The following is a 25,934-nucleotide window of genomic DNA, read 5'->3' as shown; positions in this document are numbered from 1 at the left end:
TTTTCCATAGCGTTGTTCGTAGCCCATGCTAATATGATGATTAGATATACCTCTGAGTGGCGATAATCCTGTTCGCCATAGCGAAGAGTTGGTTTGGCATGGTGGCTATTAGGAGATCGTTGTGATACGGCGGCTGATTCGTTGCAACCTGCGGCATTTGACGGCGTCTCGTGTCTTCGACATGCCTTGCCAAGGGCAGTAGGCTCTGGTGGCGATGGCTGCTCCCAAAGTCCTTGACACGATGACTCGCGGTATGTCCAGTGTCTGGGTAACCTTGGGAGTGTCTCATTCTTCGGGCACCGATGACGTGACTGCCGCAGAACACGCCAGCAGTCTCGGGTTGTCCAATGCAATCGAAGTATCGATAGCTACTCAGATACTAGTGGTTCAGCTCCAGATTTTTGTTTACCTGCTCCTAGACCTCATAGATTTGTAGACACAAGTTTGGCCTGATGATCAGACTTCTTGTCGTGCACTGTTGGCAATGTGGCAGTAAATCTGTTTTCGCGTATTGTTCTGTAGACCTGAACAACGTTTCATACCCATAGTTCCACAGAAGTAACACTCAACGCTGCAAACGTTGAGCTGAGGAAGGAAGGAAGGGAGACTGGATTTATCGTCCAGTAGAGATCGAGGTCATTAGAGACGGAGCACAATCCAAGATTGCGTCAGGTATGGGGAAGGGAATCGGCCGTGCCCTTTGAAAGGAACCATCCCAGCATTTGCCAGGAGCGGCTTGGGGAAATCGTGGAAAGCTAATTCTGGATGGGTGGACGTGGGTTTGAACCGTCGTCCTCCCGAATGCAAGTCCAGTGTGCTAACCACTGCGCCCCCTCGCTCGGTCGTTGAGCTGTCCGTGTAGGAACAGTGCTGTTCGGTCGTAGCATAGCCACAACAGGTGTGTGGTCGGTGAGCAGGATCACTTTACGTACATAAATGTAATCATGATATTTCTTGACTGCAAACAGATGTGGCTGTAATTTGTTTGTGCGAACTCAATTTGTCGTTCAAAATCGTGATGTCGATGTGACAGAACGGCACCTATGATGCAGTCTGAAGCATCTGCAGCAATTGTGAGCATTTTGCTCAGGTTGTATGTCGTAAGACATTTTCCATCAAACAAACATTGTTCTAATTTATTAAATGTGAAACGTCCCCTTTGAACATTTATACAAGACTGTGCTTAAACTAACACACAATATTTTTAGCGCAACGCAATCTGACTTTCAAAAATCCCTACAAAAGAATGGCCCTGACTAACATTAACCTATACCTTTCACAAATCACTTACCTCACAAAAATCTTCGTTACTCGAACTACTGCAATACAGCGAGCGCCACTACTGCCAGCTAAATAAAAGATTCAAACTACGGAAGGCACTAACTACTGATAGGCATAGTTAGCAAAATGAAAGATTTTGATAGAGAACAAACAATGTATTTACCTTAGTAGTGTTGAAAAATCATAATATACATAGCAATTCATAATATCCAGTATTACAAATTTCAAAACTCCGCCATCTCTCTCCCCACATCCACCACTGCTGGCGGCTCACCTCCAACTGCGCAACGCTACGCGCTGTTAACATCCAGCTGCCCCTCTACAATGGCAGACAACAATGCAAACTAGCCACAGACTGCACACAGCACAGCCAGTGATTTTCATACAGAGCGCTACGTGGCATTACCAATATAAAAATCTAAACAGCCTACTTACAAATGTACTCTGGCATCTACTGTTCCAGTTCAATATGGTGCCTTTAGGTAACAACATATAAAGCAGTTCACTGATGGAAGCCTCATGAGACAGAAACTTCCGATAATAATTTATTTGTCCTAGTATGGATCGTAACTGTTTGTCGTCCTTGGGAGCCGCAATGTTTTTAATGGTGCCAGTGTGTTGCAGCGTGGGCCTGATGCCGCTTGAAGACAGTAGGTGGCCTAGCTATTGCGCTTTGCATTGGAAGAAGATTCACTTAGCCTTGTTGCATTTCAAATTTGCCACTTTCAGAAGTTTGGAAAATAAATTCCAAATTCTGCAAGAGTTGCTGTGGAGTTGTGCCCGAGACAATTATGCCAACAAGGTAGTTCGCAGCTTTCGGAGCTTTCCAAATTAAATGTTCTGCATACTGCCGCAACAAACTCGATGCTCTGGTTATTCCGAACGGCAAACGTCTGCAATGATAGAGACCAAATGGAATATTTATTACCATAAATCTGCGTGCCTGCGTATCAAGAGCCTTGCAAATATGCTTGTTTAAGATCAACACACGTGAAAAAGGTTTTACATAACCTCGGTTCTGAGAGTTCCGGAACCTGTACAGAAAATTGGAATAGAGATCAACATAAACGTCATTTCCGCCCTTTTTATTGCCCGTGAAAACCACACATTGCATATTGTACCACCACTAAACGAGACCTTCAGAGGTGGTGCTTCAGATTGATGTACACGCCGGTACCTCTTATACGCGCTAGCACGTCCTCTTGCATTGATACATGCCTGTATTCGTCGTGATATACTATCCACAAGTTCATCAAGGCACTATTGGTCCAGATTGTCCCACTTCTCAAGAGCGATTCGGCGTAGATCCTTCAGAGTGGTGGGTCACGTCGTCCCTTTTCAATCTATCCCAGGCATGTTCGATAGGGGTCATGTCTATAGGACATGCTGGCCTCTCTGGTCGAGCGATGTCGTTGTCCTGAAGGGAGCCACTCACAAGATGTGGACTGGAGCGCGAATTTTCGTCCATGAAGACGAATGCCTCGCCAATATGCTGCCGATATGGTTGCACTATCGGTCGGAGGATGGCATTCACGTAACATACAGCCGTCATGGCGCCTTCCATGACCACCAGCGGTGTACGTCGGCCTCACATAACGCCACCTCAAAATAGCAGGGAACCTCCACCTTTCTGCACTCGCTGGACAGTGTGTGTAAGGCTTTCAGCCTGACTGGGTTGCCTCCAAACACGTCTCCGACGATTGTCTGGCTGAAGAGAACCTGATGCCAGATCTGAGCGGTCGATTCGGCATGTTGTTGGACCTATCTGTACCGAGTTGCGTGGTGTCGTGGTTGCAAAGACGGACCTCGCCATGGACGTCGGGAGTGAAGTTGCGCATCATGCAGCCTATTGCACACAGTTTGAGTCGTAACACGACGTCCTGTGGCTGCACGAAAAGCATTATTCAACATAGTGGCATTGCCGTCAGGGTTCCCCCGAGCCATAATCATGAGGTAGCCGTGGGGGGTGGGGGGGTGGGTGTGGGTGGGGGGGTGGGTGGTTGGGTGTTAGAGACATCTCTGGACAGTCAAAGGGACTGTGTCTGTGATACAATATCTACATCCAACGTCTATCTTCAGGGGTTCTGGGAACCGAGGTGATGCAAGACTTTTTTTGAAGTGTGTTGGTTGACGGGGTACACACAACCAGCAAATTTTGGCATCAATTCTGTCGTCTTGGGAACAGATTATGAATCGATAATAGCGTGAGAATTAACTGCATCTTTATAAACACCGCAGGTGCGAAGGAGCCGTTTGGAATCTATAGAACTACGATCGGCGTTGCTCATTGGCTCCTAGTTATTGCTTCTATAACCTCATTCTGTTCAAGACAGTAGAGTTTTTACTTTACTTTCTCTTTCAACACAAAAGGAATGTTGCGTATTTTGAAAAATTTCGACACCACATTCGACTTCAGTCTAATGAGGGCCTGCTTGTTGCTTCGGAAAATATTTCAATATGTTTTTTGCAACAGCTGATTTAACTTTCCATTTGGAATGTTAGTTGAAATTTGATTTTCTCACTCGTGAATGGTGAAGACCAAAGCATTCACGAGTTCAAGACGTAGTAAATTCGTTGCTTTATCGGAATTTACAATTACCGACGTAGCTCGTTTCGTAAGTTGTTTGTACGTAACATTGCTCGGAAATCGTCTTTTCACAGGAATCTCCTGATTTCAGCAGCTGAACAGCGAACTTTCAGTCTGTTAACTTCGGCGTTCCTTACATTCTGCACGCCTGCAGGTATACGATTGAAATTGACGACCCTGTGTCAATTTGAGACTTGACCGACACTTTGTTAACTGGAAGAGTTACAGCCAACGACTTGTTAATGCCAGCAAAGATGGAATTCACATGACTTGTCATCCGTGAAAGTTTTTGAATTTGCAAATGTTCGTTACGAATAGTACCTGACTTTCTACTTTTAACTACTGCAGAGTGCTTGAGTGTCTTCTACGTTTCTCGGTTGTGCTTCGCTTTACACACCTCAGCCCTGTATCTGGTCTTTTTACACCAATTACGACAACATTGTAATTTATAATTTCTAAATTTTTTATGACTGTTTCAGTCGAGTAGCGTGCGCGCCCCGTGTTTTCCACGTTGCGGCCCTGCTGTTTGCTTGGCGATGCCTATTGTTTCTACACACTGAAGACGTCAGCATCGTCGCACTGTATTACTTCAGCAAATATGTATGTTGGTTTGAACACCCAAATGAACGGCAAATAATTTTGTGACGACACATTTCTTAGACTAAGCAGGCTCTTTTCATATTGATTGTCAGGGGAGCGCATGACAAGCATGTCACGATTTAGTGATTCTGCATAAGATTTCTTACGTTGATCATTTTCTCATTTTCACAATGCAATTTACATTCCCGAGTCAGGCGCTAGTCCACTAGTTATAGCTTTGATCTGTCTTCTTGAAACGTCGGAAACATCTGTGTCTGGCAGCAACAACATGAACTCAAGCGTTTCCTCAATTTCAGGATATGAGAGAGTCATTGGTTCACAAGTAGGTGACAGTTTCTGATGAAGATGAAATACAGTGGAGGCCTGCGTATCTAGTAAAAATGTTTTACTTTACACGTCACCTGATACCTAATGCATCAGTTTATGCTCTTTCAGTCGCTGGACGTAGTTATTTCATAACGCAACTGCGTCTTTAACTGCAGTGGTTGTTGTCATTGCTGTCTTCAAGCTTCAAGTCGGGCTCAGTGCGCCACGATGAGGTCCTGGCTTGCTGACAATTGCTGCAGTAAATTCAGTGTTTGTTGTAGGACGAGAACTTGTTGGACCATGTCTCAGAACAGTTTACAAAATTTATAAAAATCTTTCCGGAAAGGAAATGGATTTAGCAGTCGTGGAATGTAACACTCATAGGATAAAGCCACGCAATGTTGCCACAAAGATCATTGTAGAGAATTATGCGTTATAAACCACGTGAAAATAAAATTTGTCCTGCTGAGTATTCTTCCTTCTTTTTTCAGTATTGTTTCTTTTTACTTGTCATCCAAAAGCTGAAGGGAATGCTATCAGTTTGCACTGATCAACATTTTCGGGTTGTTCTTCGTCACAAAAAATGTTGACCGGTGAACATCATTATCAATTTGTGAAGTCTTCCACGTCGCTAAATGTGAACCCAGTAACTGAACGCTACTACTAGCTCAGCTGAAACGTCCACAGTAACAGAAAAGGGTTTGCTTGGGAGTCGACTGCACGTTTGCACCCTTGCTGATTAACACTTGTTTGATAGGGAGGTACTATAATAGAAGTGTGGCAGCGGAATAAGAAATAATAAATAACATTTAGTAAGAATATGTTACAAATACAAATAGTACTTAAGAAAGGTACACTTTGATGTGTGGCACCTGACGTCCTAAACCTAGTACAGTGATGTCTAAATAAATTTGTTGTCTCTTGGCAGTCTATAACTATCGCTATAATTGGTTTTAGTGTGTAGATACTGTAATAATGGTCCAAGTTCTCCATAAATAACAACTACTATGTCGGGGAAGATAGTCTTCAGAGTAGTGTACTGAGCTGACTGCAGGCATTAACTGAACTGTCCAACGCCTCAATCATAATTGACTTAGTGTTCATGGTGTGTCGTGTTTTGGTGTCTATCGGCAGAAGGATTTCTGGTTCTGCAGATACAGAGCGGAAGCAATGTAGTCCCTGGTTGGCAGCGCTCCCTACGGCGGTTGGCCACACTGTCGGTGGACTTAGGAGAAAGTGGCACAGAAGCAAGACGTTGTCCGGGTTCGTGAGTGCCACCTTGAGCCTGCTGCATGGAGATGACGAGGGAAACTTCCCATCGTACGCCCCTCAGTTTGAGTGGTAAGAGAGACCAGTGGACAGCCTGTCAAAAACTGAACGCAGATCAAACATGAAGGCTGAAAGAAGGTCTCGTTGTTGGACCACGACGTGGGCGAGCAGTGTTCAAAGTTCGCTCCTGTCAACATTTTTTTCATCTCACCATCTATGGCCGTCCTATCGCTCTCACTCCCACCCTTAAGTACCTTGGCGTCACCCTCGACCGTCGCCTTTCCTGGACTCCCCACCTCCGGACAATCCAAGCCAAGGCACGCGCCCGACTCAGTCTCCTCAGGCTCCTCTCCGGCCGTACGTGGGGTCTGGACCCCTCCACCATCCTCCACACCTATAAGTCCCTCATCCGCCCTATCCTTTGTTATGCCCATCCGGCTTGGATCTCCGCCCTCCCCTACCTTTTACAAATCCCTCCAAATCCTTGAACGCCATGCTCTCCGCCTCGCCTATCACATCCGTCTCCCCTCCCCCACGCGGATCCTGTACGATCTCATCCCCTTCTCCCACCTCCTCCTTTTCCTTGAAAGGATGCGGATCCTGTACACCTCCCGTAAACTTGATCCTCCTCACCCACTAGTCTCCCCGATCCTCTCCCACCCCCGCCCGCTGCCGCGCCTGTATTCCCACGTCCCACCCGGTCTCCATCTCTCAACCCTCCTTACCCTCTCCCAAGGTGGTTTCCGCCAGCTCCCCCTCCCTGATGATGTCCTCCTCCCCTCCATCTACCCCTCCTACCAACTTTGATCCTCCCCCTCACTTCCTGTGTCCCTTCCTTTCGGCACCCTCCCTCCCTTCTCTTCCCTTCCCTTCTCTTTCCTTTTCCCCTGTCTCCTCCCTCCTCCCCTCTTCCCCCGGGCTTCCCCTCCCCCTTCCTCCCTTCCACCCGTCTACCTTGCCCTTGGCATCTGCTCTCCCCTCTCCCTCTCCCTCTCCCACCCCCCCTCCTCCTTTCTTGGCAGGTCCCCGGACTCGTACACGGTTAGTGAACATTCGCGCGCCGGAGATCTACGCCTCGTGTTCTGTGTGTATCGTCGTTTTGTGCTTTAGTGGTCCTGTATTATTCGTTTTGTGCACCTCTGTTCACGTGTGACAATATTCGTCTCTGTCCAAGTGTCTGAACAAATTTTATCTTGGACACTACGCCCGTGATTGGCTCCATGTGTTTTTAAATAGTGATCGTCTCCGTTTCTGTGTCCACCATGTTTTTTTCTCTCGATGTCTTCCTTTACATCTTGTGTGTATCTCTGAGGCCAAAGAGCGGTGTAGCATGCTGCTGCTGGCCTGCCTGTACCCAGGTTTGAAAATAACAATAAAGAAAAAAAAACATTTTTTTCCGCTCTTCACCATATTCCAATTTCTGTGTGTGTCGTGGTGTAACGTCCGTTTTCAACAGGAAGATGTAAGGAAGGGACCTATAATGAAAGTTGATTCTGTTAGTGACTCTATTAGTAGCCGATAGGAAGTGGCTTGCGAACGGGAACCACAAACGTTTGATGACAAGGTGAGAAATCAGCCGAATCCTCCACACTTCCGGTATGTTATACACAGCATTAGTGACAGTACGTGTGTCATATAATAGATATGTCTTATCGACGCATCTAACCTGGTGACCGAGTGAAACATGCCTCCTTGCCCGATTTAGGTGTTGAAAGTGACCACTCCCAAGGAAATGATGAAAACGTAACAGTTTGTCACATAAGCTGCAACAAATGAACGCAACAGTTTTCCAATCTCATAATTTCTCTGTGCTCTATCAAAATATATGTTTTTAATGTTTCTGAAGTTGAGTTCCGTTTTGGAATTTTGGCTCTTGAATTCCTTTGTTCTAACATAGTTCATACTCGCTTATTTGTTGTTTTCGTTTCTGTGAGACGTCTAAGTGGTATTTCGCCTTCTCTCACTATTCGTCACATTTACTTGCGACGGTAATGTATTCGTACCCCTTGACTCATATTCTATAACCAATATACAGGGTGTTACAAAAAGGTACGGCCAAACTTTCAGGAAACATTCCTCACACACAAATAAAGAAAAGATGTTATGTGGACATGTGTCCGGAAACGCTTAATTTCCATGTTAGAGCTCATTTTAGTTTCGTCAGTGTGTACTGTACTTCCTCGATTCACCGTCAGTTGGTCCAATTGAGGGAAGGTTATGTTGAATTCGGTGCTTGTGTTGACATGCGACTCGTTGCTCTACAGTACTAGCATCAAGTACATCAGTACGTAGCATCAACAGGTTAGTGTTCATCACGAACGTGGTTTTGCAGTCAGAACAATGTTTACAAATGCGGAGTTGGCAGATGCCCATTTCATGTATGGATTAGCACGGGGCAATAGCCGTGGCGCGGTACGTTTGTATCGAGACAGATTTCCAGAACGAAGGTGTCCCGACAGGAAGACGTTCGAAGCAATTGATCGGCGTCTTAGGGAGCACGGAACATTCCAGCCTATGACTCGCGGCTGGGGAAGACCTAGAACGACGAGGACACCTGCAATGGACGAGGCAATTCTTCGTGCAGTTGACGAGAACCCTAATGTCAGCGTCAGAGAAGCTGCTGCTGTACAAGGTAACGTTGACCACGTCACTGTATGGAGAGTGCTACGTGAGAACCAGTTGTTTCCGTACTACGTACAGCGTGTGCAGGCACTATCAGCAGCTGATTGGCCTCCACGGGTACACTTCTGCGAATGGTTCATCCAACAATGTGTCAATCCTCATTTCAGTGCAAATGTTCTCTATACGTATGAGGCTTCATTCCAAAGTGATCAAATGGTAAATTTTCACAATCAACATGTGTGGGCTGACGAGAATCCGCACGCAATTGTGCAATCACGTCATCAACACAGATTTTCTGTGAACGTTTGGGCAGGCATTGTTGGTGATGTCTTGATTGGGCCCCATGTTCTTCCACGTACGCTCAGTGGAGCACGTTATCATGATTTCATACGGGATACTCTACCTGGGCTGCTAGAACTTGTGCCTTTACAAGTACGACACAACATGTGGTTCATGCACGATGGAGCTCCTGCACATTTCAGTCGAAGTGTTCGTACGCTTCTCAACAACAGATTCGGTGACCGATGGATTGGTAGAGGCGGACAAATTCCATGGCCTCCACGCTCTCCTGATCTCAACCCTCTTGAATTTCAGTTATGGGGGCATTTGAAAGCTCTTGTCTACGCAACCCCGGTACCAAATGTAGAGACTCTTCGTGCTCGTATTGTGGACGGGTGTGATACAATACGCCATTCTCCAGGGCTGCATCAGCGCATCAGGGATTCCATGCGACGGAGGGTGGATGGATGTATCCTCGCTAACGGAGGACATTTTGAACATTTACTGTAACAAAGTGTTTGAAGTCACGCTGGTACGTTCTGTTGCTGTGTGTTTCCATTCCATGATTAATGTGATATGAAGAGAAGTAATAAAATGAGCTCTAACATGGAAAGTAAGCGTTTCCGGACACATGTCCACATAACATATTTTCTTTCTTTGTGTGTGTTTCCTGAAAGTTTGGCCGTACCTTTTTGTAACACCCTGTATAATATGACAACTGCGAGGATTACAGAAAGCGAACAAACATTTCAGTGATCGGGCGGGCCGTTTATAATTTTGTGAAAAAAAGGGGACAAATAAAAATAAAAGACACAGGAGTATTGAACACGGCTCGTCCGCTTTGTAGCACAACATCTTGACCACTTTTTTTTTTTTTTTTTTTTTTTTTTTGCATTTTGTTCGTTGTTGATCGTTGTGTTTGGTCGTTGCGGACGTCTCGATGACGTCCGTTCAAGTTCGTTTTGTTGATCCTTCCACTCAGTTTTTTTTATTACAGAGGCCAACCGGCTCTCTGACCGAACACGCTGATCTACCGTGCCGGTAGTTAACCATAACGCCGCGGCTGTTCTGTTTCGCTCAACGTAGCACTTGTTAAGCTTGCACCGTTCACTGTTTTTATTTTGCCCTTTTTTTTGCAGTTGAGTACACTTTCTTCCTTTTTTCGTGCTTGATCTGTGTTCAGTTTTTGCCGGGCTGCCCACCACTAAATCTGAGGGAGGTGCGATGGGGATCTTCCCTTGTGCCTGACGACTGGTCTGCATTTGTGACGGCAGCCTCACTTGGTATTCACAGTTTCTCTCTCGCTTGGTACACAGCATTTAGACTGTGCCTAAACTGATTCCTGTTGCTCTTAACGAAACGTATTCTGAAATAATTAAAGTCTTTTCTTTTGTATCACGCGTGGAAGGCGGCGCGTGGGTCTGCTCGTGAGATCTTTAAAATAGACCAAATGAAGGAAGCGAGTAGGAGCAGGTGAGGCAAAGCACTTCGGTACTGCAAGTAAAGTTAAAGCACCTTTACTGGTGTATAAACATATACCAACACATTACCTAACTTTTGGTACAGATGATGACGTAGGTGCTAAGCAGTTCATGTATCAAAGCCAACAGTTACCAGAAATTACAAAGGCAAAGTCTATATTGGCTAGCCCTCCTACAAGTCGAAGCCAAGCTGCTAGGTCGTCTACTCTTGATCAACTGGGCAGAAAGCAGAGCGGCGCTCGTTGAGCTCCACAGCGTCGGCTAGGGGGCGCTGTAGTCGGCGTAGTTCGTCCGCTCCCTTAGTGCCAACCTACGGGAGCGCACCTACCCTGTGGCATCGGAACTATCGATAACACATTACCATCATGTGTTACAATTACAAAGAAAACAGTAATATGCACATTGTGCCAATCATTATCTCAGGGTTGCTTTCCTTGTGTACGTTGTTTCTTTCAGACAAACTGAAGAACTTTCAGGCAGACGTTTTACGCAGGTGCTGTAGTACATTTTGTAGTTCACGCTGTGTACAAATCTCACAAAATTAATTGACTGTTTCTGTCTCCTTCAATAAATTTACGTTTTCTTTTTAGCCATGACCCATTTTATTTACTTCTCCAGACAAAGCGAAATACTACTTACCTGTGCATCTCTAATCAGACTAAACAAACAACAAACGCCGTCCAAACAGGCCCTGAAGAGACAACAGGACCGACCGGCCGCCGTGTCATGCTTAGCCCTTAGGCGTCATCACATGCGGTTACGGACGGGCATGTGGTCAGCACACTGCTCTCCTGGCCGTTGCCACCTTTGATGACACTATGCTACAGCGAACATAACAAGAAATCGAGTACCGTCTTGATGTGCTTCGTGCAACGAAACACTGTCAAGAAACTTTTATAAACACTGATTGCAGTAAAAGAAATTTTGTTAAAATACAGGGTGATTCAAAAAGAATACCACAACTTTAAAAATGTGTATTTAATGAAAGAAACATAATATAACCTTCTGTTATACATCATTACAAAGAGTATTTAAAAAAGTTTTTTTTCACTCAAAAACAAGTTCAGAGATGTTCAATATGGCCCCCTCCAGACACTCGAGCAATATCAACCCGATACTCCAACTCGATCCACACTCTCTGTAGCATATCAGGCGTAACATTTTGGATAGCTACTGTTATTTCTGGGAGAGGTGGCCGAAACACCATATCCTTAACATACCCCCATAAGAAAAAATCGCAGGGGGTAAGATCAGGGCTTCTTGGAGGCCAGTGATGAAGTGCTCTGTCAAGGGCTGCCTGGCGGCCGATCCATCGCCTCGGGTAGTTGACGTTCAGGTAGTTACAGACAGATAAGTGCCAATGTGGTGGCGCTCCATCTATGAATTGTTGTGCTTCTTGTTCGAGCTGAGGGAACAGCCAATTCTCTAACATCTCCAGATACTGTAGTCCAGTTACAGTAGCACCTTCGAAGAAAAAGGACCCAAAAACTTTATTGGCTGAAATGGCACAGAAAACGTTCACCTTAGGCGAGTCACGTTCATACTGAGTTGTTTCCCGCGGATTCTCGTCGATTCACTTCTGCCGTACTCAATAACACAAAAAGCTTTCTGTTGAGCGGTCGCCATGTTAGCATCAACTGACGCTGACGCCTAGTCAACAGCGCCTCAAGCGAACAAATGTACAACTAAATGAAACTTTATAGCTCCCTTAATTCGCCGACAGATAGTGCTTAGCTCTGCCTTTTGTCGTTGCAGAGTTTTAAATTCCTAAAGTTGTGGTATTCTTTTTTAATCACCCTGTATTTCAACAACTGCAATTGTAATAAAATTTTGAAGTTTTAAAGGGACTTTATGGACAGCCTGTATATCGGCAAGCAAAGACCTTCTAAGGACACAACCCACAGATACCAACTTTTCCTCGCAGCGCAGATATTGGCAATGGGGCCGCAAGAGGGATAGTCGATACTACACCTCAGACAGTGGCGCCAGACGGAACAGTCTACTAACTCAATGGCGCCACGGTTTAACTGGTGCCGCTACTTCTCTGCCAAGTAGCTCCACAATTGGTCTCACAAGGGCTGAGTGCAGCCTGCTTGCCAACAGCACCCGGCAGACCCATACAGTGACCCATACAAATACCAGCCAAGCCCGACAGTGCTTAATTTGGGTGATCTAACCGGAAACGGTGTTACCACTGCGGCAAGGGCGTTGGCGTGTATCTGTAACCAGCACCTCATAATTGCCTGCATTCGCCAACAGATGGCATCTGCAGTAATGTTTATAAATGTACCACCACTGAGGAAATGAGTTTGTAAAGCAGACGTTTTGAACGCACCGTGTTAGCTGTGCGAATTAAAGTGCTCCTGTGCCGCCGGCTGTGTTTCAGGAGTGATGGACAAGCCTGAGCTGTACGGCAGGTACAGCGGTCCCATCGAGGCGGCGGCGGCCAGGGCGCTGGACGAGGTGTGGCCGCTGCTGCGCTGGAGCAGGCCCGCGCTGCCCATCCTGGACATCGGCTGTGGACCTGGGGACGTGGCTGCCAAGGTAGGCTGCACGCTGCTGCCATGTTGGTCGAGACATCCTAGCGAGGAACTGGCCCCAGCCTTTCATGTAGGTACCGTTTACAAACCGCGAATTGCCCAAATCTCTCCCTGCACCAAAGAGCCAAAGAAAGTGGTACAACTGTCTGATATCGTGTAGGGCCCCCGCGAGCAGGCAGAAGTTCCGCAACGCGAAGTTGCATGGACTCGACTAATGTCCGAAGTAGTGCTGGAGGAAATTGACTAACTGACTCCATGTATCATGCACGGCTGTCCATAAATCCGTAAGAGTACGAGGGGATGGAGATCTCTTCTGAACAGCAAGTTGCAAGGCATCCCAGATATGCTCAATAATGTTCGTGTCTGGTGTGGCGTCCCCTCACTCCAACCGCGTACCGATACTGTCGACGCCGTAGAGCTGCTACTGACACAGCTCTCGCAGTGGAGTTGAGACACGATGCGCAATGACGTAGGTCACCGTTGGTGAACGGGAGACAGAAATGCGAACTCGTACGATGGATGCTTCTTCTGATTTAAGTTCCGCAACGCGAAGTGGCATGGACTCGACTAATGTCCGAAGTAGTGCTGGAGGAAATTGACTAATTGACTCCATGTATCATGCACGGCTGTCCATAAATCCGTAAGATTACGAGGGGATGGAGATCTCTTCTGAACAGCACGTTGCAAGGCAACCCAGATATGCTCAATAATGTTCGTGTCTGGTGTGGCGTCCCCTCACTCCAACCGCGTACCGATACTGTCGACGCCGTAGAGCTGCTACTGCCACAGCTCTCGCAGTGGAGTTGAGACACGATGCGCAATGACGTAGGTCCCCGTTGGTGAACGGGAGACAGAAATGCGAACTCGTACGGTGGATGCTTCTTCTGATTTAAGATTGAATGATTCATTGCCCGGATATGCAGTAGTTGTTAAATCTTATCCGCATCGTACACACCACCAATTGCGAGGAAACATTGTAATTATCAGTCTTCTCGTACGTTGTTGGCTCGTTGCTATGGAGTTGTTGAACCTGTATGAAGCGAGATCCACAGATGCACTGCGTGTAAAGCATGGACGGCCTCCTGTTGGCCCGCAGGGGCGGGACGGGGGCGGGTCGAGCGGCGACGACAGACAGATCGAAGGTGGCCCTCTTTCTCACAGAGCGAACAGGTCTTCCAGCGATGGGGACAGTCAGCTCGAGTGTGGGCAGAGAAGCACTGGGGGCACGACGGGAGGGGGCCACGCTGCCGACGTCGAGGGGCGACCGGCGGTTCGGACGCCATGGAGACGTCAGACAGCGAGGAATCTCGACGGCGGTGCCCTCTGGAGACTGCGCCCCGTCGACGGCGATAAGGAGTGGAGCGGGAAGTGGACTCGACCGCTGCCACCTGGGGCCGCGCCATGAGACGTTCGTTCGCCGCTTGAGCAATTTCGAAGGAATGGGCAATACGCAGAATGTCTTCCAACAAGGGGTTGTTCAACTTTAATGCCGCAGTGCGGACCTCCGGATCGGGCGCCAGTTGAACGACCACATCCCGAATTAACGAATCTGCATATGACGCCTTGCACTGCTGATTGGTGCACGTGAAGTTGCATTTGCGGCTGAGGCCTTGCAAATCCGTCACCCAGGAACGGTAGGACTGACCCGGCTGCTTGTGGTATTGATGGAATTCCAAGCGAGACACAACCACGTGGTACCGCTGGGAATAATAGTTAGTTAGCAACACACAGATCTCGTGAAAGGAGATAGCCACGGGGTCGGCCAACGGCGCCAACTTACGGAGCAAGGAAAACGTGTCCGGTGAGGCCCAAGACAAGAACGACCGCTGCAGAGAGTCATCCGACACCTGAAAGGCCGTGAAATGTTGCTTCAGACGATGCAGGTACGTTTCCCAATCCTCTTTTGCGTCGTTGAACGGTGGGAACGACGGAGGACGTGGGAACGTGTCTGAAAGCGGGGCACCTGAGGAAAGAGGTGGGAGGGAATCCCGCTTATTGACCCCGTCCGAGAGCAACTGCAGTGAGGTCTGTAAGACCTCCAACTGCTGCTGCTGCTGCTGCTGTCGCATGAGCTGCTGCTGTTGCTCTAAGAGAGTGAGTAATTTCTCTTCCATACTCTTATGTTCCGTTTACCTCGTCGCCAAATATAGTAACCACAACCAACAGCGGGAACGCCTTGGGCCGCGGATCGGAGCCGCCAGGCGGGCAAGCCGCCGGGGGTGGAGCACGCACCACCGGGTAAACACAAGGACGAGTCGGACGACGGACCAACGACAGCTGACAACAACCGACCACGACCGACTGTGAGCGACACAACAAGGAAGAGATAAATAACGGAGGCTTGTGGAAACCACAACACCAAACACCAAACGTAAATCCACTCGGAACCAGAGCCAGGCAAATGTTAACAACGAGCAACGACCAGAACGCAGTACCGCCGAGATAGAAACGAAATCCAGAGCGAGTACCAGACTGGCTGGACTACGTTTTTTTTTCTTTATTGTATTTCAATTCCCCATCGGGGCGGGCTGGCAGCAGCATATGCGCTGCTCTTCAGCCGAAAGACATAGAACAAACAATTGAAGACATTTAAAAATAACAAAGGAGAGAATATGATGAACATAGATATAAGAAAGGGGGAACATCATGGAAGGCAATAGACAAAAAAACGGGGTGACCGTAAAATGGAGATAAAAAACTGTGAAAACTGTTTAAAAGTAGCACACACAAAAAGCCTCACACTGCGACAATTAAAAGAACACAAGGCACAGTATGGCTGGAGCATAAAAGGTATCGACGGATGGCGTAGCACATAACAAACACTGACGGCGAACCTCAAGGCAGTACACAATTAAAATCACACCTCTTGACACACAGGAGAAACAGCACTAAACACAACACTGACGTGGCACACAGACGATGATCAAAACGAAGGACTTGCCAGTCGCAAGGAGATGAGGGAGACTGGAAGAAGGGAGGGAGGGGAAGAGATGGGGGAGATGAGCGGGGGGCGCGCTGAAGAGGGCCAGGTAGGGAGGGACGTGGGAAGGAAAGAGGCAGGGTGCAGGGTCTCAGGGGAGGGAGGGGAGGAGGAAAATCCACTCTGGGAGAAGGAGGGAAGAGGAAAAAAGGGGGCCCTGGGGAGGGGGGAGGGGAACAAGGCCAGGTTATAGTTGGAAGGAAGGGTAGATGTCACGGCGAAGTTCGTCATCTGGGAGGGGGAGGTGTTGGAAATTGCCCTGATGAAGGAGATGGAGGGTATGGAGGTGGAGAGAGGGAGGGATACAGCGATAGAGGCGCGGCAACGGGCGGGGGGTGGAGAGGAAGGAGGAAACCAGAGGGTGGGGGGGGGATCAAGCCTGCGGACAATGTAAAGGATGCGGAGATGTTGGAGGAACAGGAGGAGGTGGGGGAAGGGGATCAGTTCATACAGGAGCCGTGTGGGGGAAGGAAGGCGGATACGGAAGGCAAGGCAGAGCGCATGGCGTTCAAGGATTTGGAGGGCCTTGTAAAAGCGGGTGGGGACGGAGATCCAGGCAACGCTGGCATAACAGATGATAGGACGGATGAGGGATTTGTAGGTGTGGAGGATGGCAGGATGCAATCCCCATGTGCGGCCAGACAGGTGTTTCAGAAGGCGGAGGCGGGAATGGGCTTTCTGCTGGACGGTCTGCAGATGAGGGGCCCAGGTGAGGTGTCGCTGGACTAGGGCAGAGCGGGTCTCTATATACGAAAGCGGAGGGAGCGGCTATTGGCCACTGTCTGCACGTGGTTTAGCGGTGGCGCCCTCGCTGCGCGGAATAGCCGCCGGGGAGGCGGAGCCCTCTACGGGCTGACCACGTCCATTTGTTCTGCCGTGTGTTCGACTTCCGCGGCGGAAGGTACTTGAGTTATTAAAAAGTCCAGAAGCATGTGCATCATGTCTGAGATTAATACCTCTGATAACAAAATCCAAACAATTTGGAATATTATTACAAGGGAGACAGGGCAACCAAGAGTACAGGATGACGGCATCACCATCAAAGCGAATGGAAACTTGATAAACAACAAGCCGGAAGTCGAATACATTTTGAATAATCATTTTTTAAATGTTGTAGAGAAAATAGGATCTAAATGTTCATTAGAAGAAGCAAGGCAGTTAATGGAAGAGGCCTTACATACACCATTTGATACAATTGAAATTCCACCCATCTCTCCTTCTGAAATTAGGAAGATAATAAACTCTCTCAAGAATAAAAGCTCACATGGAATTGATGGCATTTCCAGTAGGATAATAAAAGTTTGTTCCCAAGAAATAAGTGGGATTCTTAGCCACATATGTAATAGCTCTCTGAAGCAGGGTATTTTCGCAGATAGACTGAAGTATGCCATTGTTAAACCACTGCATAAAAAAGGGGATACGTCTGATGTCAACAACTACCGCCCAATCTCTCTTCTGACTGCCTTATCCAAAATTCTTGAAAAATTAATGTATTGTAGAGAAGTTTCACACCTTTGTAAAAATAAAGTTTTAACAAAATGTCAGTTTGGTTTCCAGAAGGGTTTTTCAACGAAAAATGCTATATATACTTTCACTAATGAAATATTAAATGCTCTGAGTAACTGGAAGTCACCCGTTGGGATTTTTTGTGATCTAACAAAGGCTTTTGATTGTGTAAATCATAGAATACTTCTAGATAAGCTCAAGTACTGTGGTATGTATGGGACAGTGCTCAAATGGTTTAACTCATACCTAACTGGAAGAGTGCAGAAAGTTTAAATAAACAGTTCACATCATATGCAAAAAACTGGTGATTTCTCAAACTGGGGAACAATCAAGAATGGGGTGCTGCAAGGTTCGGTCTTGGGTCCTCTGCTGTTCTTATTATATATTAATGACTTGCCATTCTATATTCACAAAGATGCAAAGCTGGTACTTTTTGCCGATGATACAAGTATAGCTATCACACCCAACAGACAAGAATTAACTAGTGAAATTATAAACGATGTTTTACAGGAAATCATTAAGTGGTTCTCTTCAAATGGGCTCTCATTAAACTTTGACAAAACACATTATATACAGTTCCATACAGTAAATGGAATGACACCATTAATAAATATAGACTTCGACCATAAATCGGTAGCTAAGGTAGATTATTCAAAATTTCTAGGTGTATGCATTGATGAGGGGTTGAACTGGAAAAAACACACTGAGGATCTGCTGAAACGTTTGAGCTCAGCTACTTATGCTATTAGGGTCATTGCAAATTTTGGCGATATACATCTGAGTAAATTAGCTTACCACGCCTATTTTCATTCTCCGCTTTCGTATGGCATCATATCCTGGGGTAACTCATCATTGAGTAAAAGAGTGTTCATTGCACAAAAGCGTGTAATCAGAATAATTGCTGGAGCTAACTGAAGATCATCCTGCAGACACTTATTTAAAGAGCTAGAAATCTTCACTGTAGCATCACAATATATATATTCACTTATGAAATTTGTTATTAACAATCCGAACAAATTCAAAAGTAATAACAGTGAACATGGCTACGACACTAGGAGAAAGGATGATCTTCAGTACTCAAGGTTAAATCTAACTTTGGCACAAAAGTGGGTAAATTATGCTGCCACAAAAGTCTTTGGTCACTTACCTAACAGCATCAAAAGTCTGACACATAGCCATATAGCATTTAAAAGGAAATTAAAAGAATTTCTTAATGGCAACTCCTTCTACTCATTAGCTGAATTTTTGGATATAGTAAGTGGGTAATTTCCCAACCCACACACACAAAAAAAAAATATTGAGTGTCATGCAATCTTTTGTCTAATTTAATATCTTATATAGACACCTTTTGTTAACCTGACACGTTCCACATCATTACGAAGTGTCGTATTCATGATCTATGGAACAAGTACTAATGTAATCTCTAATTTAATCTGGATGACCTAACCACATGCCAGAAGTGCACAACTGCATCAGCTGTGATACGACACGAAATCTCATTTGAAGGTTACGTCTCGTGCCCACAGATCCTCTACTGGTCGCACCAGTGATCTCTATCCAAGTCAAGTTCAGCGTCTTGTCTTTCGTCTCAGAGGCAACAAGTGAAGAACACTCTGATAACGCAAAATTGGAATATCTATGGAGTGAGGAGGCAGATGCGCAAAACGGAATTTTTGTCTCCAATTTACATTGATTCTAAAACTCACGTGAATGGAGTCCGCCATAACGCTTTCCGGTAAGCGCCCTACAAATTTTGAATGTCATCAGATCCCTAGTATAGATAATTCTCGCCAAAAAAAATCGTGTATTTTCTACGTATGTTTCATACGCATTTTGCAGTTAAATAAATAAATAAATAAATAAATAAATAAATATATATATATATATATATATATATATATATATATATATATATATATATACAAGCGTCAAGAGGAAATAATAAGAGTGGACGACCAAGAACGAAGTGCTCGGATTGAAAAGTGTGTAAGACAGGGATGTAATTCTTCCCCCCTACTGTTCAGCCTCTACATCGAGGAAGCGAAGATGGAAATAAAGCAAGATTCAGGAACGGAATTAAATTCAAGGTGAAACGATATCAGTGATACGATTCGCTGATGACATTCCTATCCTACGTGAAAGTGAAGAAGAATACCATGAATGGAATGAACAGGCTAATGAGTACAGAAGATGGATTGAGAGTGAATCGAAGAAAGACGAAAGTAATGAGAAGTAACAGAAATGACAACAGCGAGAAACTTAACATCAGGATTGATGGTCACGAACTACAGGTTTAGGAATTCTGCTACCTAGACAGCAAAATAACCAATGACGGATGGAGCAAAGAGGACATCAAAAGCAGACTAGCAATGGCAAAAAGAACATTCCTGGCGAAAAGAAGTCAACTAGTACCAAACATGGGCCATAACTTGAGGAAGATATTTTGAGAATGTACGTTTGGAGCACAGAACTGTATAGTTGTGAAACATGGACTGTGGGAAAACCGGAACAGCAGAGAATCGAAGAATTTGAGATGTGGTGCTACAGATGACTGTTGAAAATTAGGTGGACTGATAAGGTAAGGAATGAGGAGGTTCTGTGCAGAATCGGAGAGGAAAGGAATGTGAGGAAAACACTGACAAGGAGAAGGGACAGGGTGATAGGACATCTGTTAAGACATCAGGGAATGACTTTCGTGGTACTGGAGGGAGCTGTAGAGGGCAGAAACTTAAAAGGATGACAGGGACTGGAATACATCCAGCAAATGATTGAGGACGTAGGTTGTAAATATTACTCTGAGATGAAGAGGTTTGCACAGAAGAGGAATTCATGGCGGGCCGCATCAAACCAATCACAAGACCGATCACTCAAAAAAAAAAAAATAAAAATAAAATAAAATAATATATATATATATATATATATATATATATATATATATATATATATATATATATATACAGGGTGATCCATCCATTGATCGTAACCGGGCCAAATATCTCACGAAATAAGCGTCAGTCGAAAAAACTACAAAGAACAAAGAACGAAACTCGTCTAGCTTGAAGGGGGAAACCAGATGGCGCTATGGTTGGGCCGCTAGATGGCGCTGCCATAGTTCAAACGGATATCCACTGCTTTTCTTTAAATAGGAACCCCCACTTTTTATTACATATTCGTGTATTACGTAAAGAAATATGAATGTTTTAGTTGGACCACTTTTTTCGCTTTGTCATAGATGGCGCTGTAATAGTCACAAACATATGGCTCACAATTTTAGACGAACAGCTGGTAACGGGTAGGTTTTTTAAATTAAAATACAGAACGTAGGTACGTTTGAACATTTTATTTCGGTTGTTCCAATGTGATACATGTACCTTTGTGAACGTATCATTTCTGAGAACGCATGCTGTTACAGCGTGATTACCTGTAAATACCACATTAATACAATAAATGCTCAAAATGATGTCCATCAACCTCAATGCATTTGGCATCAACCTCAATGCATTTGGCAATACGTGTAACGACATTCCTCTCAATAGCGAGTAGTTCGCCTTCCGTAATGTTCGCACATGCATTGACATTGCGATGACGCATGTTGTCAGTCGTTGTCGGTGGATCACGACAGCAAATATCCTCCAACTTTCCCCACAGAAAGAAATCCGGGGACGTCAGATCCGGTGAACGTGCTTCGACAACCATTCCACCTGTCATGAAATGTGTTATTCAATACCGCTTCAACCGCACACGAGCTATGTGCCGGACATCCATCACGTTGCAAGTACATCGCCATTCTGTCATGCAGTGAAACATCTTTTAGTAACATCGGTAGAACATTACGTAGGAAATCAGCATACATTGCACCATTTAGATTGCCATCGATAAAATGGGGGTCAATTATCCTTCCTCCCATAAGAACTATACACGACGTTCAAAGTCTTCGCCATGCAATTCCTAGTGCATAGAAATACGGTACGGGTGCAATCGATATTGATGTAGCATTCTCAACACCGACGTTTTTGAGATTCCCGATTCTCGCGCAGTTTGTACTAGTGATGTGCGGATTAGCCCCGACAGCAGCTAAAACACCTACTTGGGCGTTATCATTTGTCGCAGGTCGTGGTTGACGTTTCGCATGTGGCTGAACACTTCCTGTTTCCTTAAATAACGTAACTATCCGGCGAACGGTCCGGACACTTGGATGATGTCGTCCAGGATATCGAGCAGCATACATAGCACACGCCCGTTGAGAATTTTGATCACAATAGCGATACATCAACACGATATCGACCTTTTCCGCAATTGGAAAACGATTAATTTTAACACGGGTAATGTATTACCAAGCTTATACCGTCCGCACTGGCGGAATGTTACGTGATACCACGTACTTATACGTTTGTGACTATTACAGCGCCATATATCACAAAGCGAAAAAAGTGGTCCAACTAAAACATTCATATTTCTTTACGTACTACACGAATATGTAATAAAAAATGGGACTTCCTATTTAAAAAAACGCAGTTGATATCCGTTTGACCTATGGCAGCGCCACCTAGCGGGCCAACCATAGCGCTATCTGGTTTCCCCTTTCAAGTTAGATGAGTTTCGTTCTTTGTAGTTTTTTCGTTTGATGCTTATTTCGTGAGATATTTCGCCCGGTCACTATCAATGGACCATCCTGTATATATACATTTGAATGTGGAATGAATTTGGCTTAATGCTTTTAAGACATAAATGCAAAAGTATTTCGCTCGTTTGTCACAGTTCAAATATATGAAATTGTTTTGGTAAAGGAAAAGAAAACAATAACCAGGGATATTTTTTTAGGTTTGGTTCTGCACCGAATGGTTATTTATTTATTTGTTTAGCGTATGGCTCATAACATCACAGTAAAAATTACAGAAACAACACGATTTAAAAAAAAATCACATATGTATAAACAGAGCAATAAATAACAGTTTGTATATAAGGACACCGCCAATTGTAAATTTACACTCACAGAAGAACAATCACAAGCAGACGTCCAGCTTAGATAATAAATAGTCGATTGCCTCTTGGGTCGCCACTAGGAAATCCTGTGGGTCACCCTCATATGCCCTTAGTGGGCATTCCTGCACGATGTGTTTGACCGTCTGTCTCTCAGCGCCACAGTCGCAAGCGGCCGAAGGAAGTTTACCCCATCTATGTAAGGAGTCGGCGCATCTCCCACAGTTGGTTCTGATGCGATTAACAGTTGACCAAAGTTTGCGAGGGCAAATACCTAATGGTATTGCCAAGTCTCTGTTTCAATAACTTATACTGCGGCGGGACTGCGGAGTGCTTTGCCAGTACGTTAAAGTGAGTGCGTCGCGAAAGGAATATTGAGCTAAGAGAGTAGTAGATTAGCGATTTATCACACAATGAAATATTTCTGTTTTTGAATTCTGTTCAACCTTGGAGAAACTAAAAATTTAGCCCCACACAACCATTCATCTCATTGTAGAACATCTGTGATTACTGTAACTACAATGGATGGTTGGTTGATTTGGGGGAGGGGACCAAACAGCGAGGTCATCGACCGCATCGGATTAGGGAAGGATGGGGAAGGAAGTGGACCGTGCCCTCTCAAAGGAACCACCCCAGCATTTGTCTCAAGCGATTTAGGGAAATCACGGGAAACCTAAATCAGGATGGCCGGACGCGGCTTTGAACTGTCGTCCTCCCGAATGCGAGGCCACGGTGCTGACCACAGCACTACCTCACTTGGTACAATGGATAGAAAACAGAATGATCTGAAGGGAATGACTTAGCCTGACATTAGAGATTTCATCTCCATTTGAACATTGCTCAAATTATGTAGGGATTCAATATTTTGAGTGGCAGCAGATTTCCACACCACCGAATTTACCTAGCACTTCTCTCATAAATATATGATCATATGGTAATAAAAATTAGCTTTACAATTTTAGGCCTTCATTACACTGTGTCTGAATTTTAATCTACACATAAAGTACCTGTTACTAGTGTGATAACTATAATTAGAAGTTTGTGGGCGGACATATGAATTATGTTTTCCTCATCTGACATATATTGAAGCGACGAAGAAACTCGTATAGGCATGCGTATTCAAATACAGATGTTTGTAAACAGGCAGAATACGGCGCTGCGGTCGGCATCGCCTGTATAAGACAAGTTGGCTCTGAGCACTATGGGACTCAACTTCTGTGGTCATAAGTCCCCTAGAACTTAGAACTACTTAAACCTAACCTAAAGACATCACACACATCCATACCCGAGGCAGGATTCGAACCTGCGAGCGTAGCGGTCGCGCGGTTCCAGACTGGAGCGCCCAGAACCGCTCGGCCACTCCGGCAGGCATAAGACAAGTGTCTAGCGCAATTGTTAGATCGGTTACTGCTGCTACAACGACAGATTATCAAGATTTAAGTGAGTTTGAACGCGGTGCTATAGTCGGTGCACGAGCGATGGGACACAGCATCTCGGAGGTAGCAATGAAGTGGGGATTTTCCCGTACGACCATCCGGTATAACGTCAAATCTCCGACATCGCTGCGGCCGGAAAAAGATCCTGTAAGAACGGGACCAATGACGACTGAAGAGAATCGTTCAACGCTACAGAAGTGCAACCATTCCGCAGACTGCTGCAGATTTCAATGCTGGGCCTTCAACAAGTGTCAGCGTACCAACCATTCAACGAAACATCATCGATATGGACTTTGGAGCGCAAAGGCCACTCGTGTACCATTGATGACTGCACGACACAAAGCTTTACATGTTGCCTGGGCCCGTTAACACCGACGTTGGACTGATTCGAAACGTGTTGCATGGTCGGACGAGTCTCATTTCAAATTGTATCCAGCGGATGGACGTGTACGGTTATTGAGACAATCTTTTGAATCCTTGGACCCTGAATTCAGCAGTGATCTGCTCAAGGTGGTGGAGGCTCTGTAATGATGTGGGGCGTATGCAGTTGGAGTGATATTGAACCCCTGAAACGTCTAGATACGACTGTGACAGTTGACACGTAAAAATCCTGTGTTATCACCTGAACCCATTCATGTCCATTGTGCATCCCGACGGACTTGGGAAATTCCAGCAGGACAATGCGACACCCCACATGTTCAGAATTGCTACAGAGCGGCTCCAGGAACACTTCCGCTTGCTACCAAACTCCCCAGACATGAACATTATTGAGTATATCTGGGATGCCTTGCAACGTGCTGTTCAGAAGAGATCTCCACCCCCTCCTACTCTTACGGATTTATGGACGGCCATGCAAAATTCATGGTGTCCATTTCCTCCAGCACTGTTTCAGACATTAGTCGAGTCTTTGTCAAGGCGCGTTGCGGCACTTCTGCGTGCTCGCGCACCCCCCCCCCTCCCCCCTCCCCCATAGATTTAGTTATAAGTTGGCACAGTGGATAGATCTTGAAAAGCTGAACACAGATCAATCGAGAACAGGAAGATGTTGTGTGGAACTATGAAAAAAATAAGCAAAATATACAAACTGAGTAGTCCATGTGCAAGATCTGTAACATCAAGGACAATTTGAGCTCAGGAGCGACATGGTCTCGTGGTTAGCGTGAGCAGCTGCGGAGCGAAAGGTCCTTGGTTCAAGTCTTCCCTCGAGTGAATATTTTAATTTTTTTATTTTCAGACAATTACGTCACGCACATGCCGTCACCAGTGTCGTATAGAATATACCAGAAGTGTTTTCCTGTGGAGGAATCGGTTGACCTATGACCTTGCGATCAAATGTTATCGGTTCCCATTGTAGAGGCACGTCCTTTCGTCTACTAATCGCACGGTTTTGCGGTGCGATCGCAAAACACAGACACTACACTTATTACAGTGAACAGAGACGTCAATGAACGAACGGACAGATCATAACTTTGCGAAAAAAAACAGAAGTAAATTTTTCACTCGCGGGAAGACTTGAACCAAAGACCTCTCGTCCCGCAGCTGCTCACACTAACCACAGAACCACGGCGCTGCTAAGTTCACACTATCCTTGATGTTGCCTATCTTGCGCATGGACTACTCAGTTTGTATATTTTGCTTATTTTTTTTCATAGTTCGACACAACTTCTTCCTGTTTTCTCGATTAATCTGTGTTCAGTTTTTCAAGGCCTGTGCCAATTTATAACTAAATCTGAGGGGGGTGCTATGGAGAGGTTCCCTTGTCAGGTGACATCCAACGACTATTCCACTTTTGATAGAGCCCTTCTGCTGTTTCTGATCCCCTATTGACAACTCAGTACTCCGTGACTCTTCCATATTCATATAATGAGTGCACGTGAAACTAGGTACCTTCCTGTACTAGGCACATTGCCATTATTTCCTCTCGTAGTTTATTCAGAGCGTAAACATATCCCTAGAATTATTCACTCTTTCATGGTATATACAGGTTTCCTATACTGTAGCGCTTAGTTTATTTGGTATTTAACCATAATGTTTTTATGGTAAATATTAATCTAGTATGTAGATATC

At 45.4% G+C, this 25,934-nt stretch overlaps 1 protein-coding gene across 1 annotated transcript in view; it reads left to right on the top strand.

Annotated features, from left to right (window-relative positions):
* The first annotated feature begins 214 nt into the window (after nt 1–214).
* LOC126161246 (juvenile hormone acid O-methyltransferase-like) overlaps nt 215–25,934 on the top strand; it is a 116,438-nt gene continuing 90,718 nt past the window's right edge. The window contains exons 1-2 of the mRNA XM_049916986.1: nt 215–251; nt 12,812–12,969. Coding sequence (XP_049772943.1) covers nt 215–251; nt 12,812–12,969 — 195 coding nt within the window. The remainder of the gene's footprint in view (nt 252–12,811; nt 12,970–25,934) is intronic.

The sequence above is a fragment of the Schistocerca cancellata genome, chromosome 2, assembly GCF_023864275.1.
Source record: "Schistocerca cancellata isolate TAMUIC-IGC-003103 chromosome 2, iqSchCanc2.1, whole genome shotgun sequence".
NCBI lineage: Eukaryota > Metazoa > Arthropoda > Insecta > Orthoptera > Acrididae > Schistocerca > Schistocerca cancellata.
The sequence above is the reverse complement of the archived record's forward strand: the minus strand, read 5'-3'. Positions and strand labels throughout refer to the sequence as shown.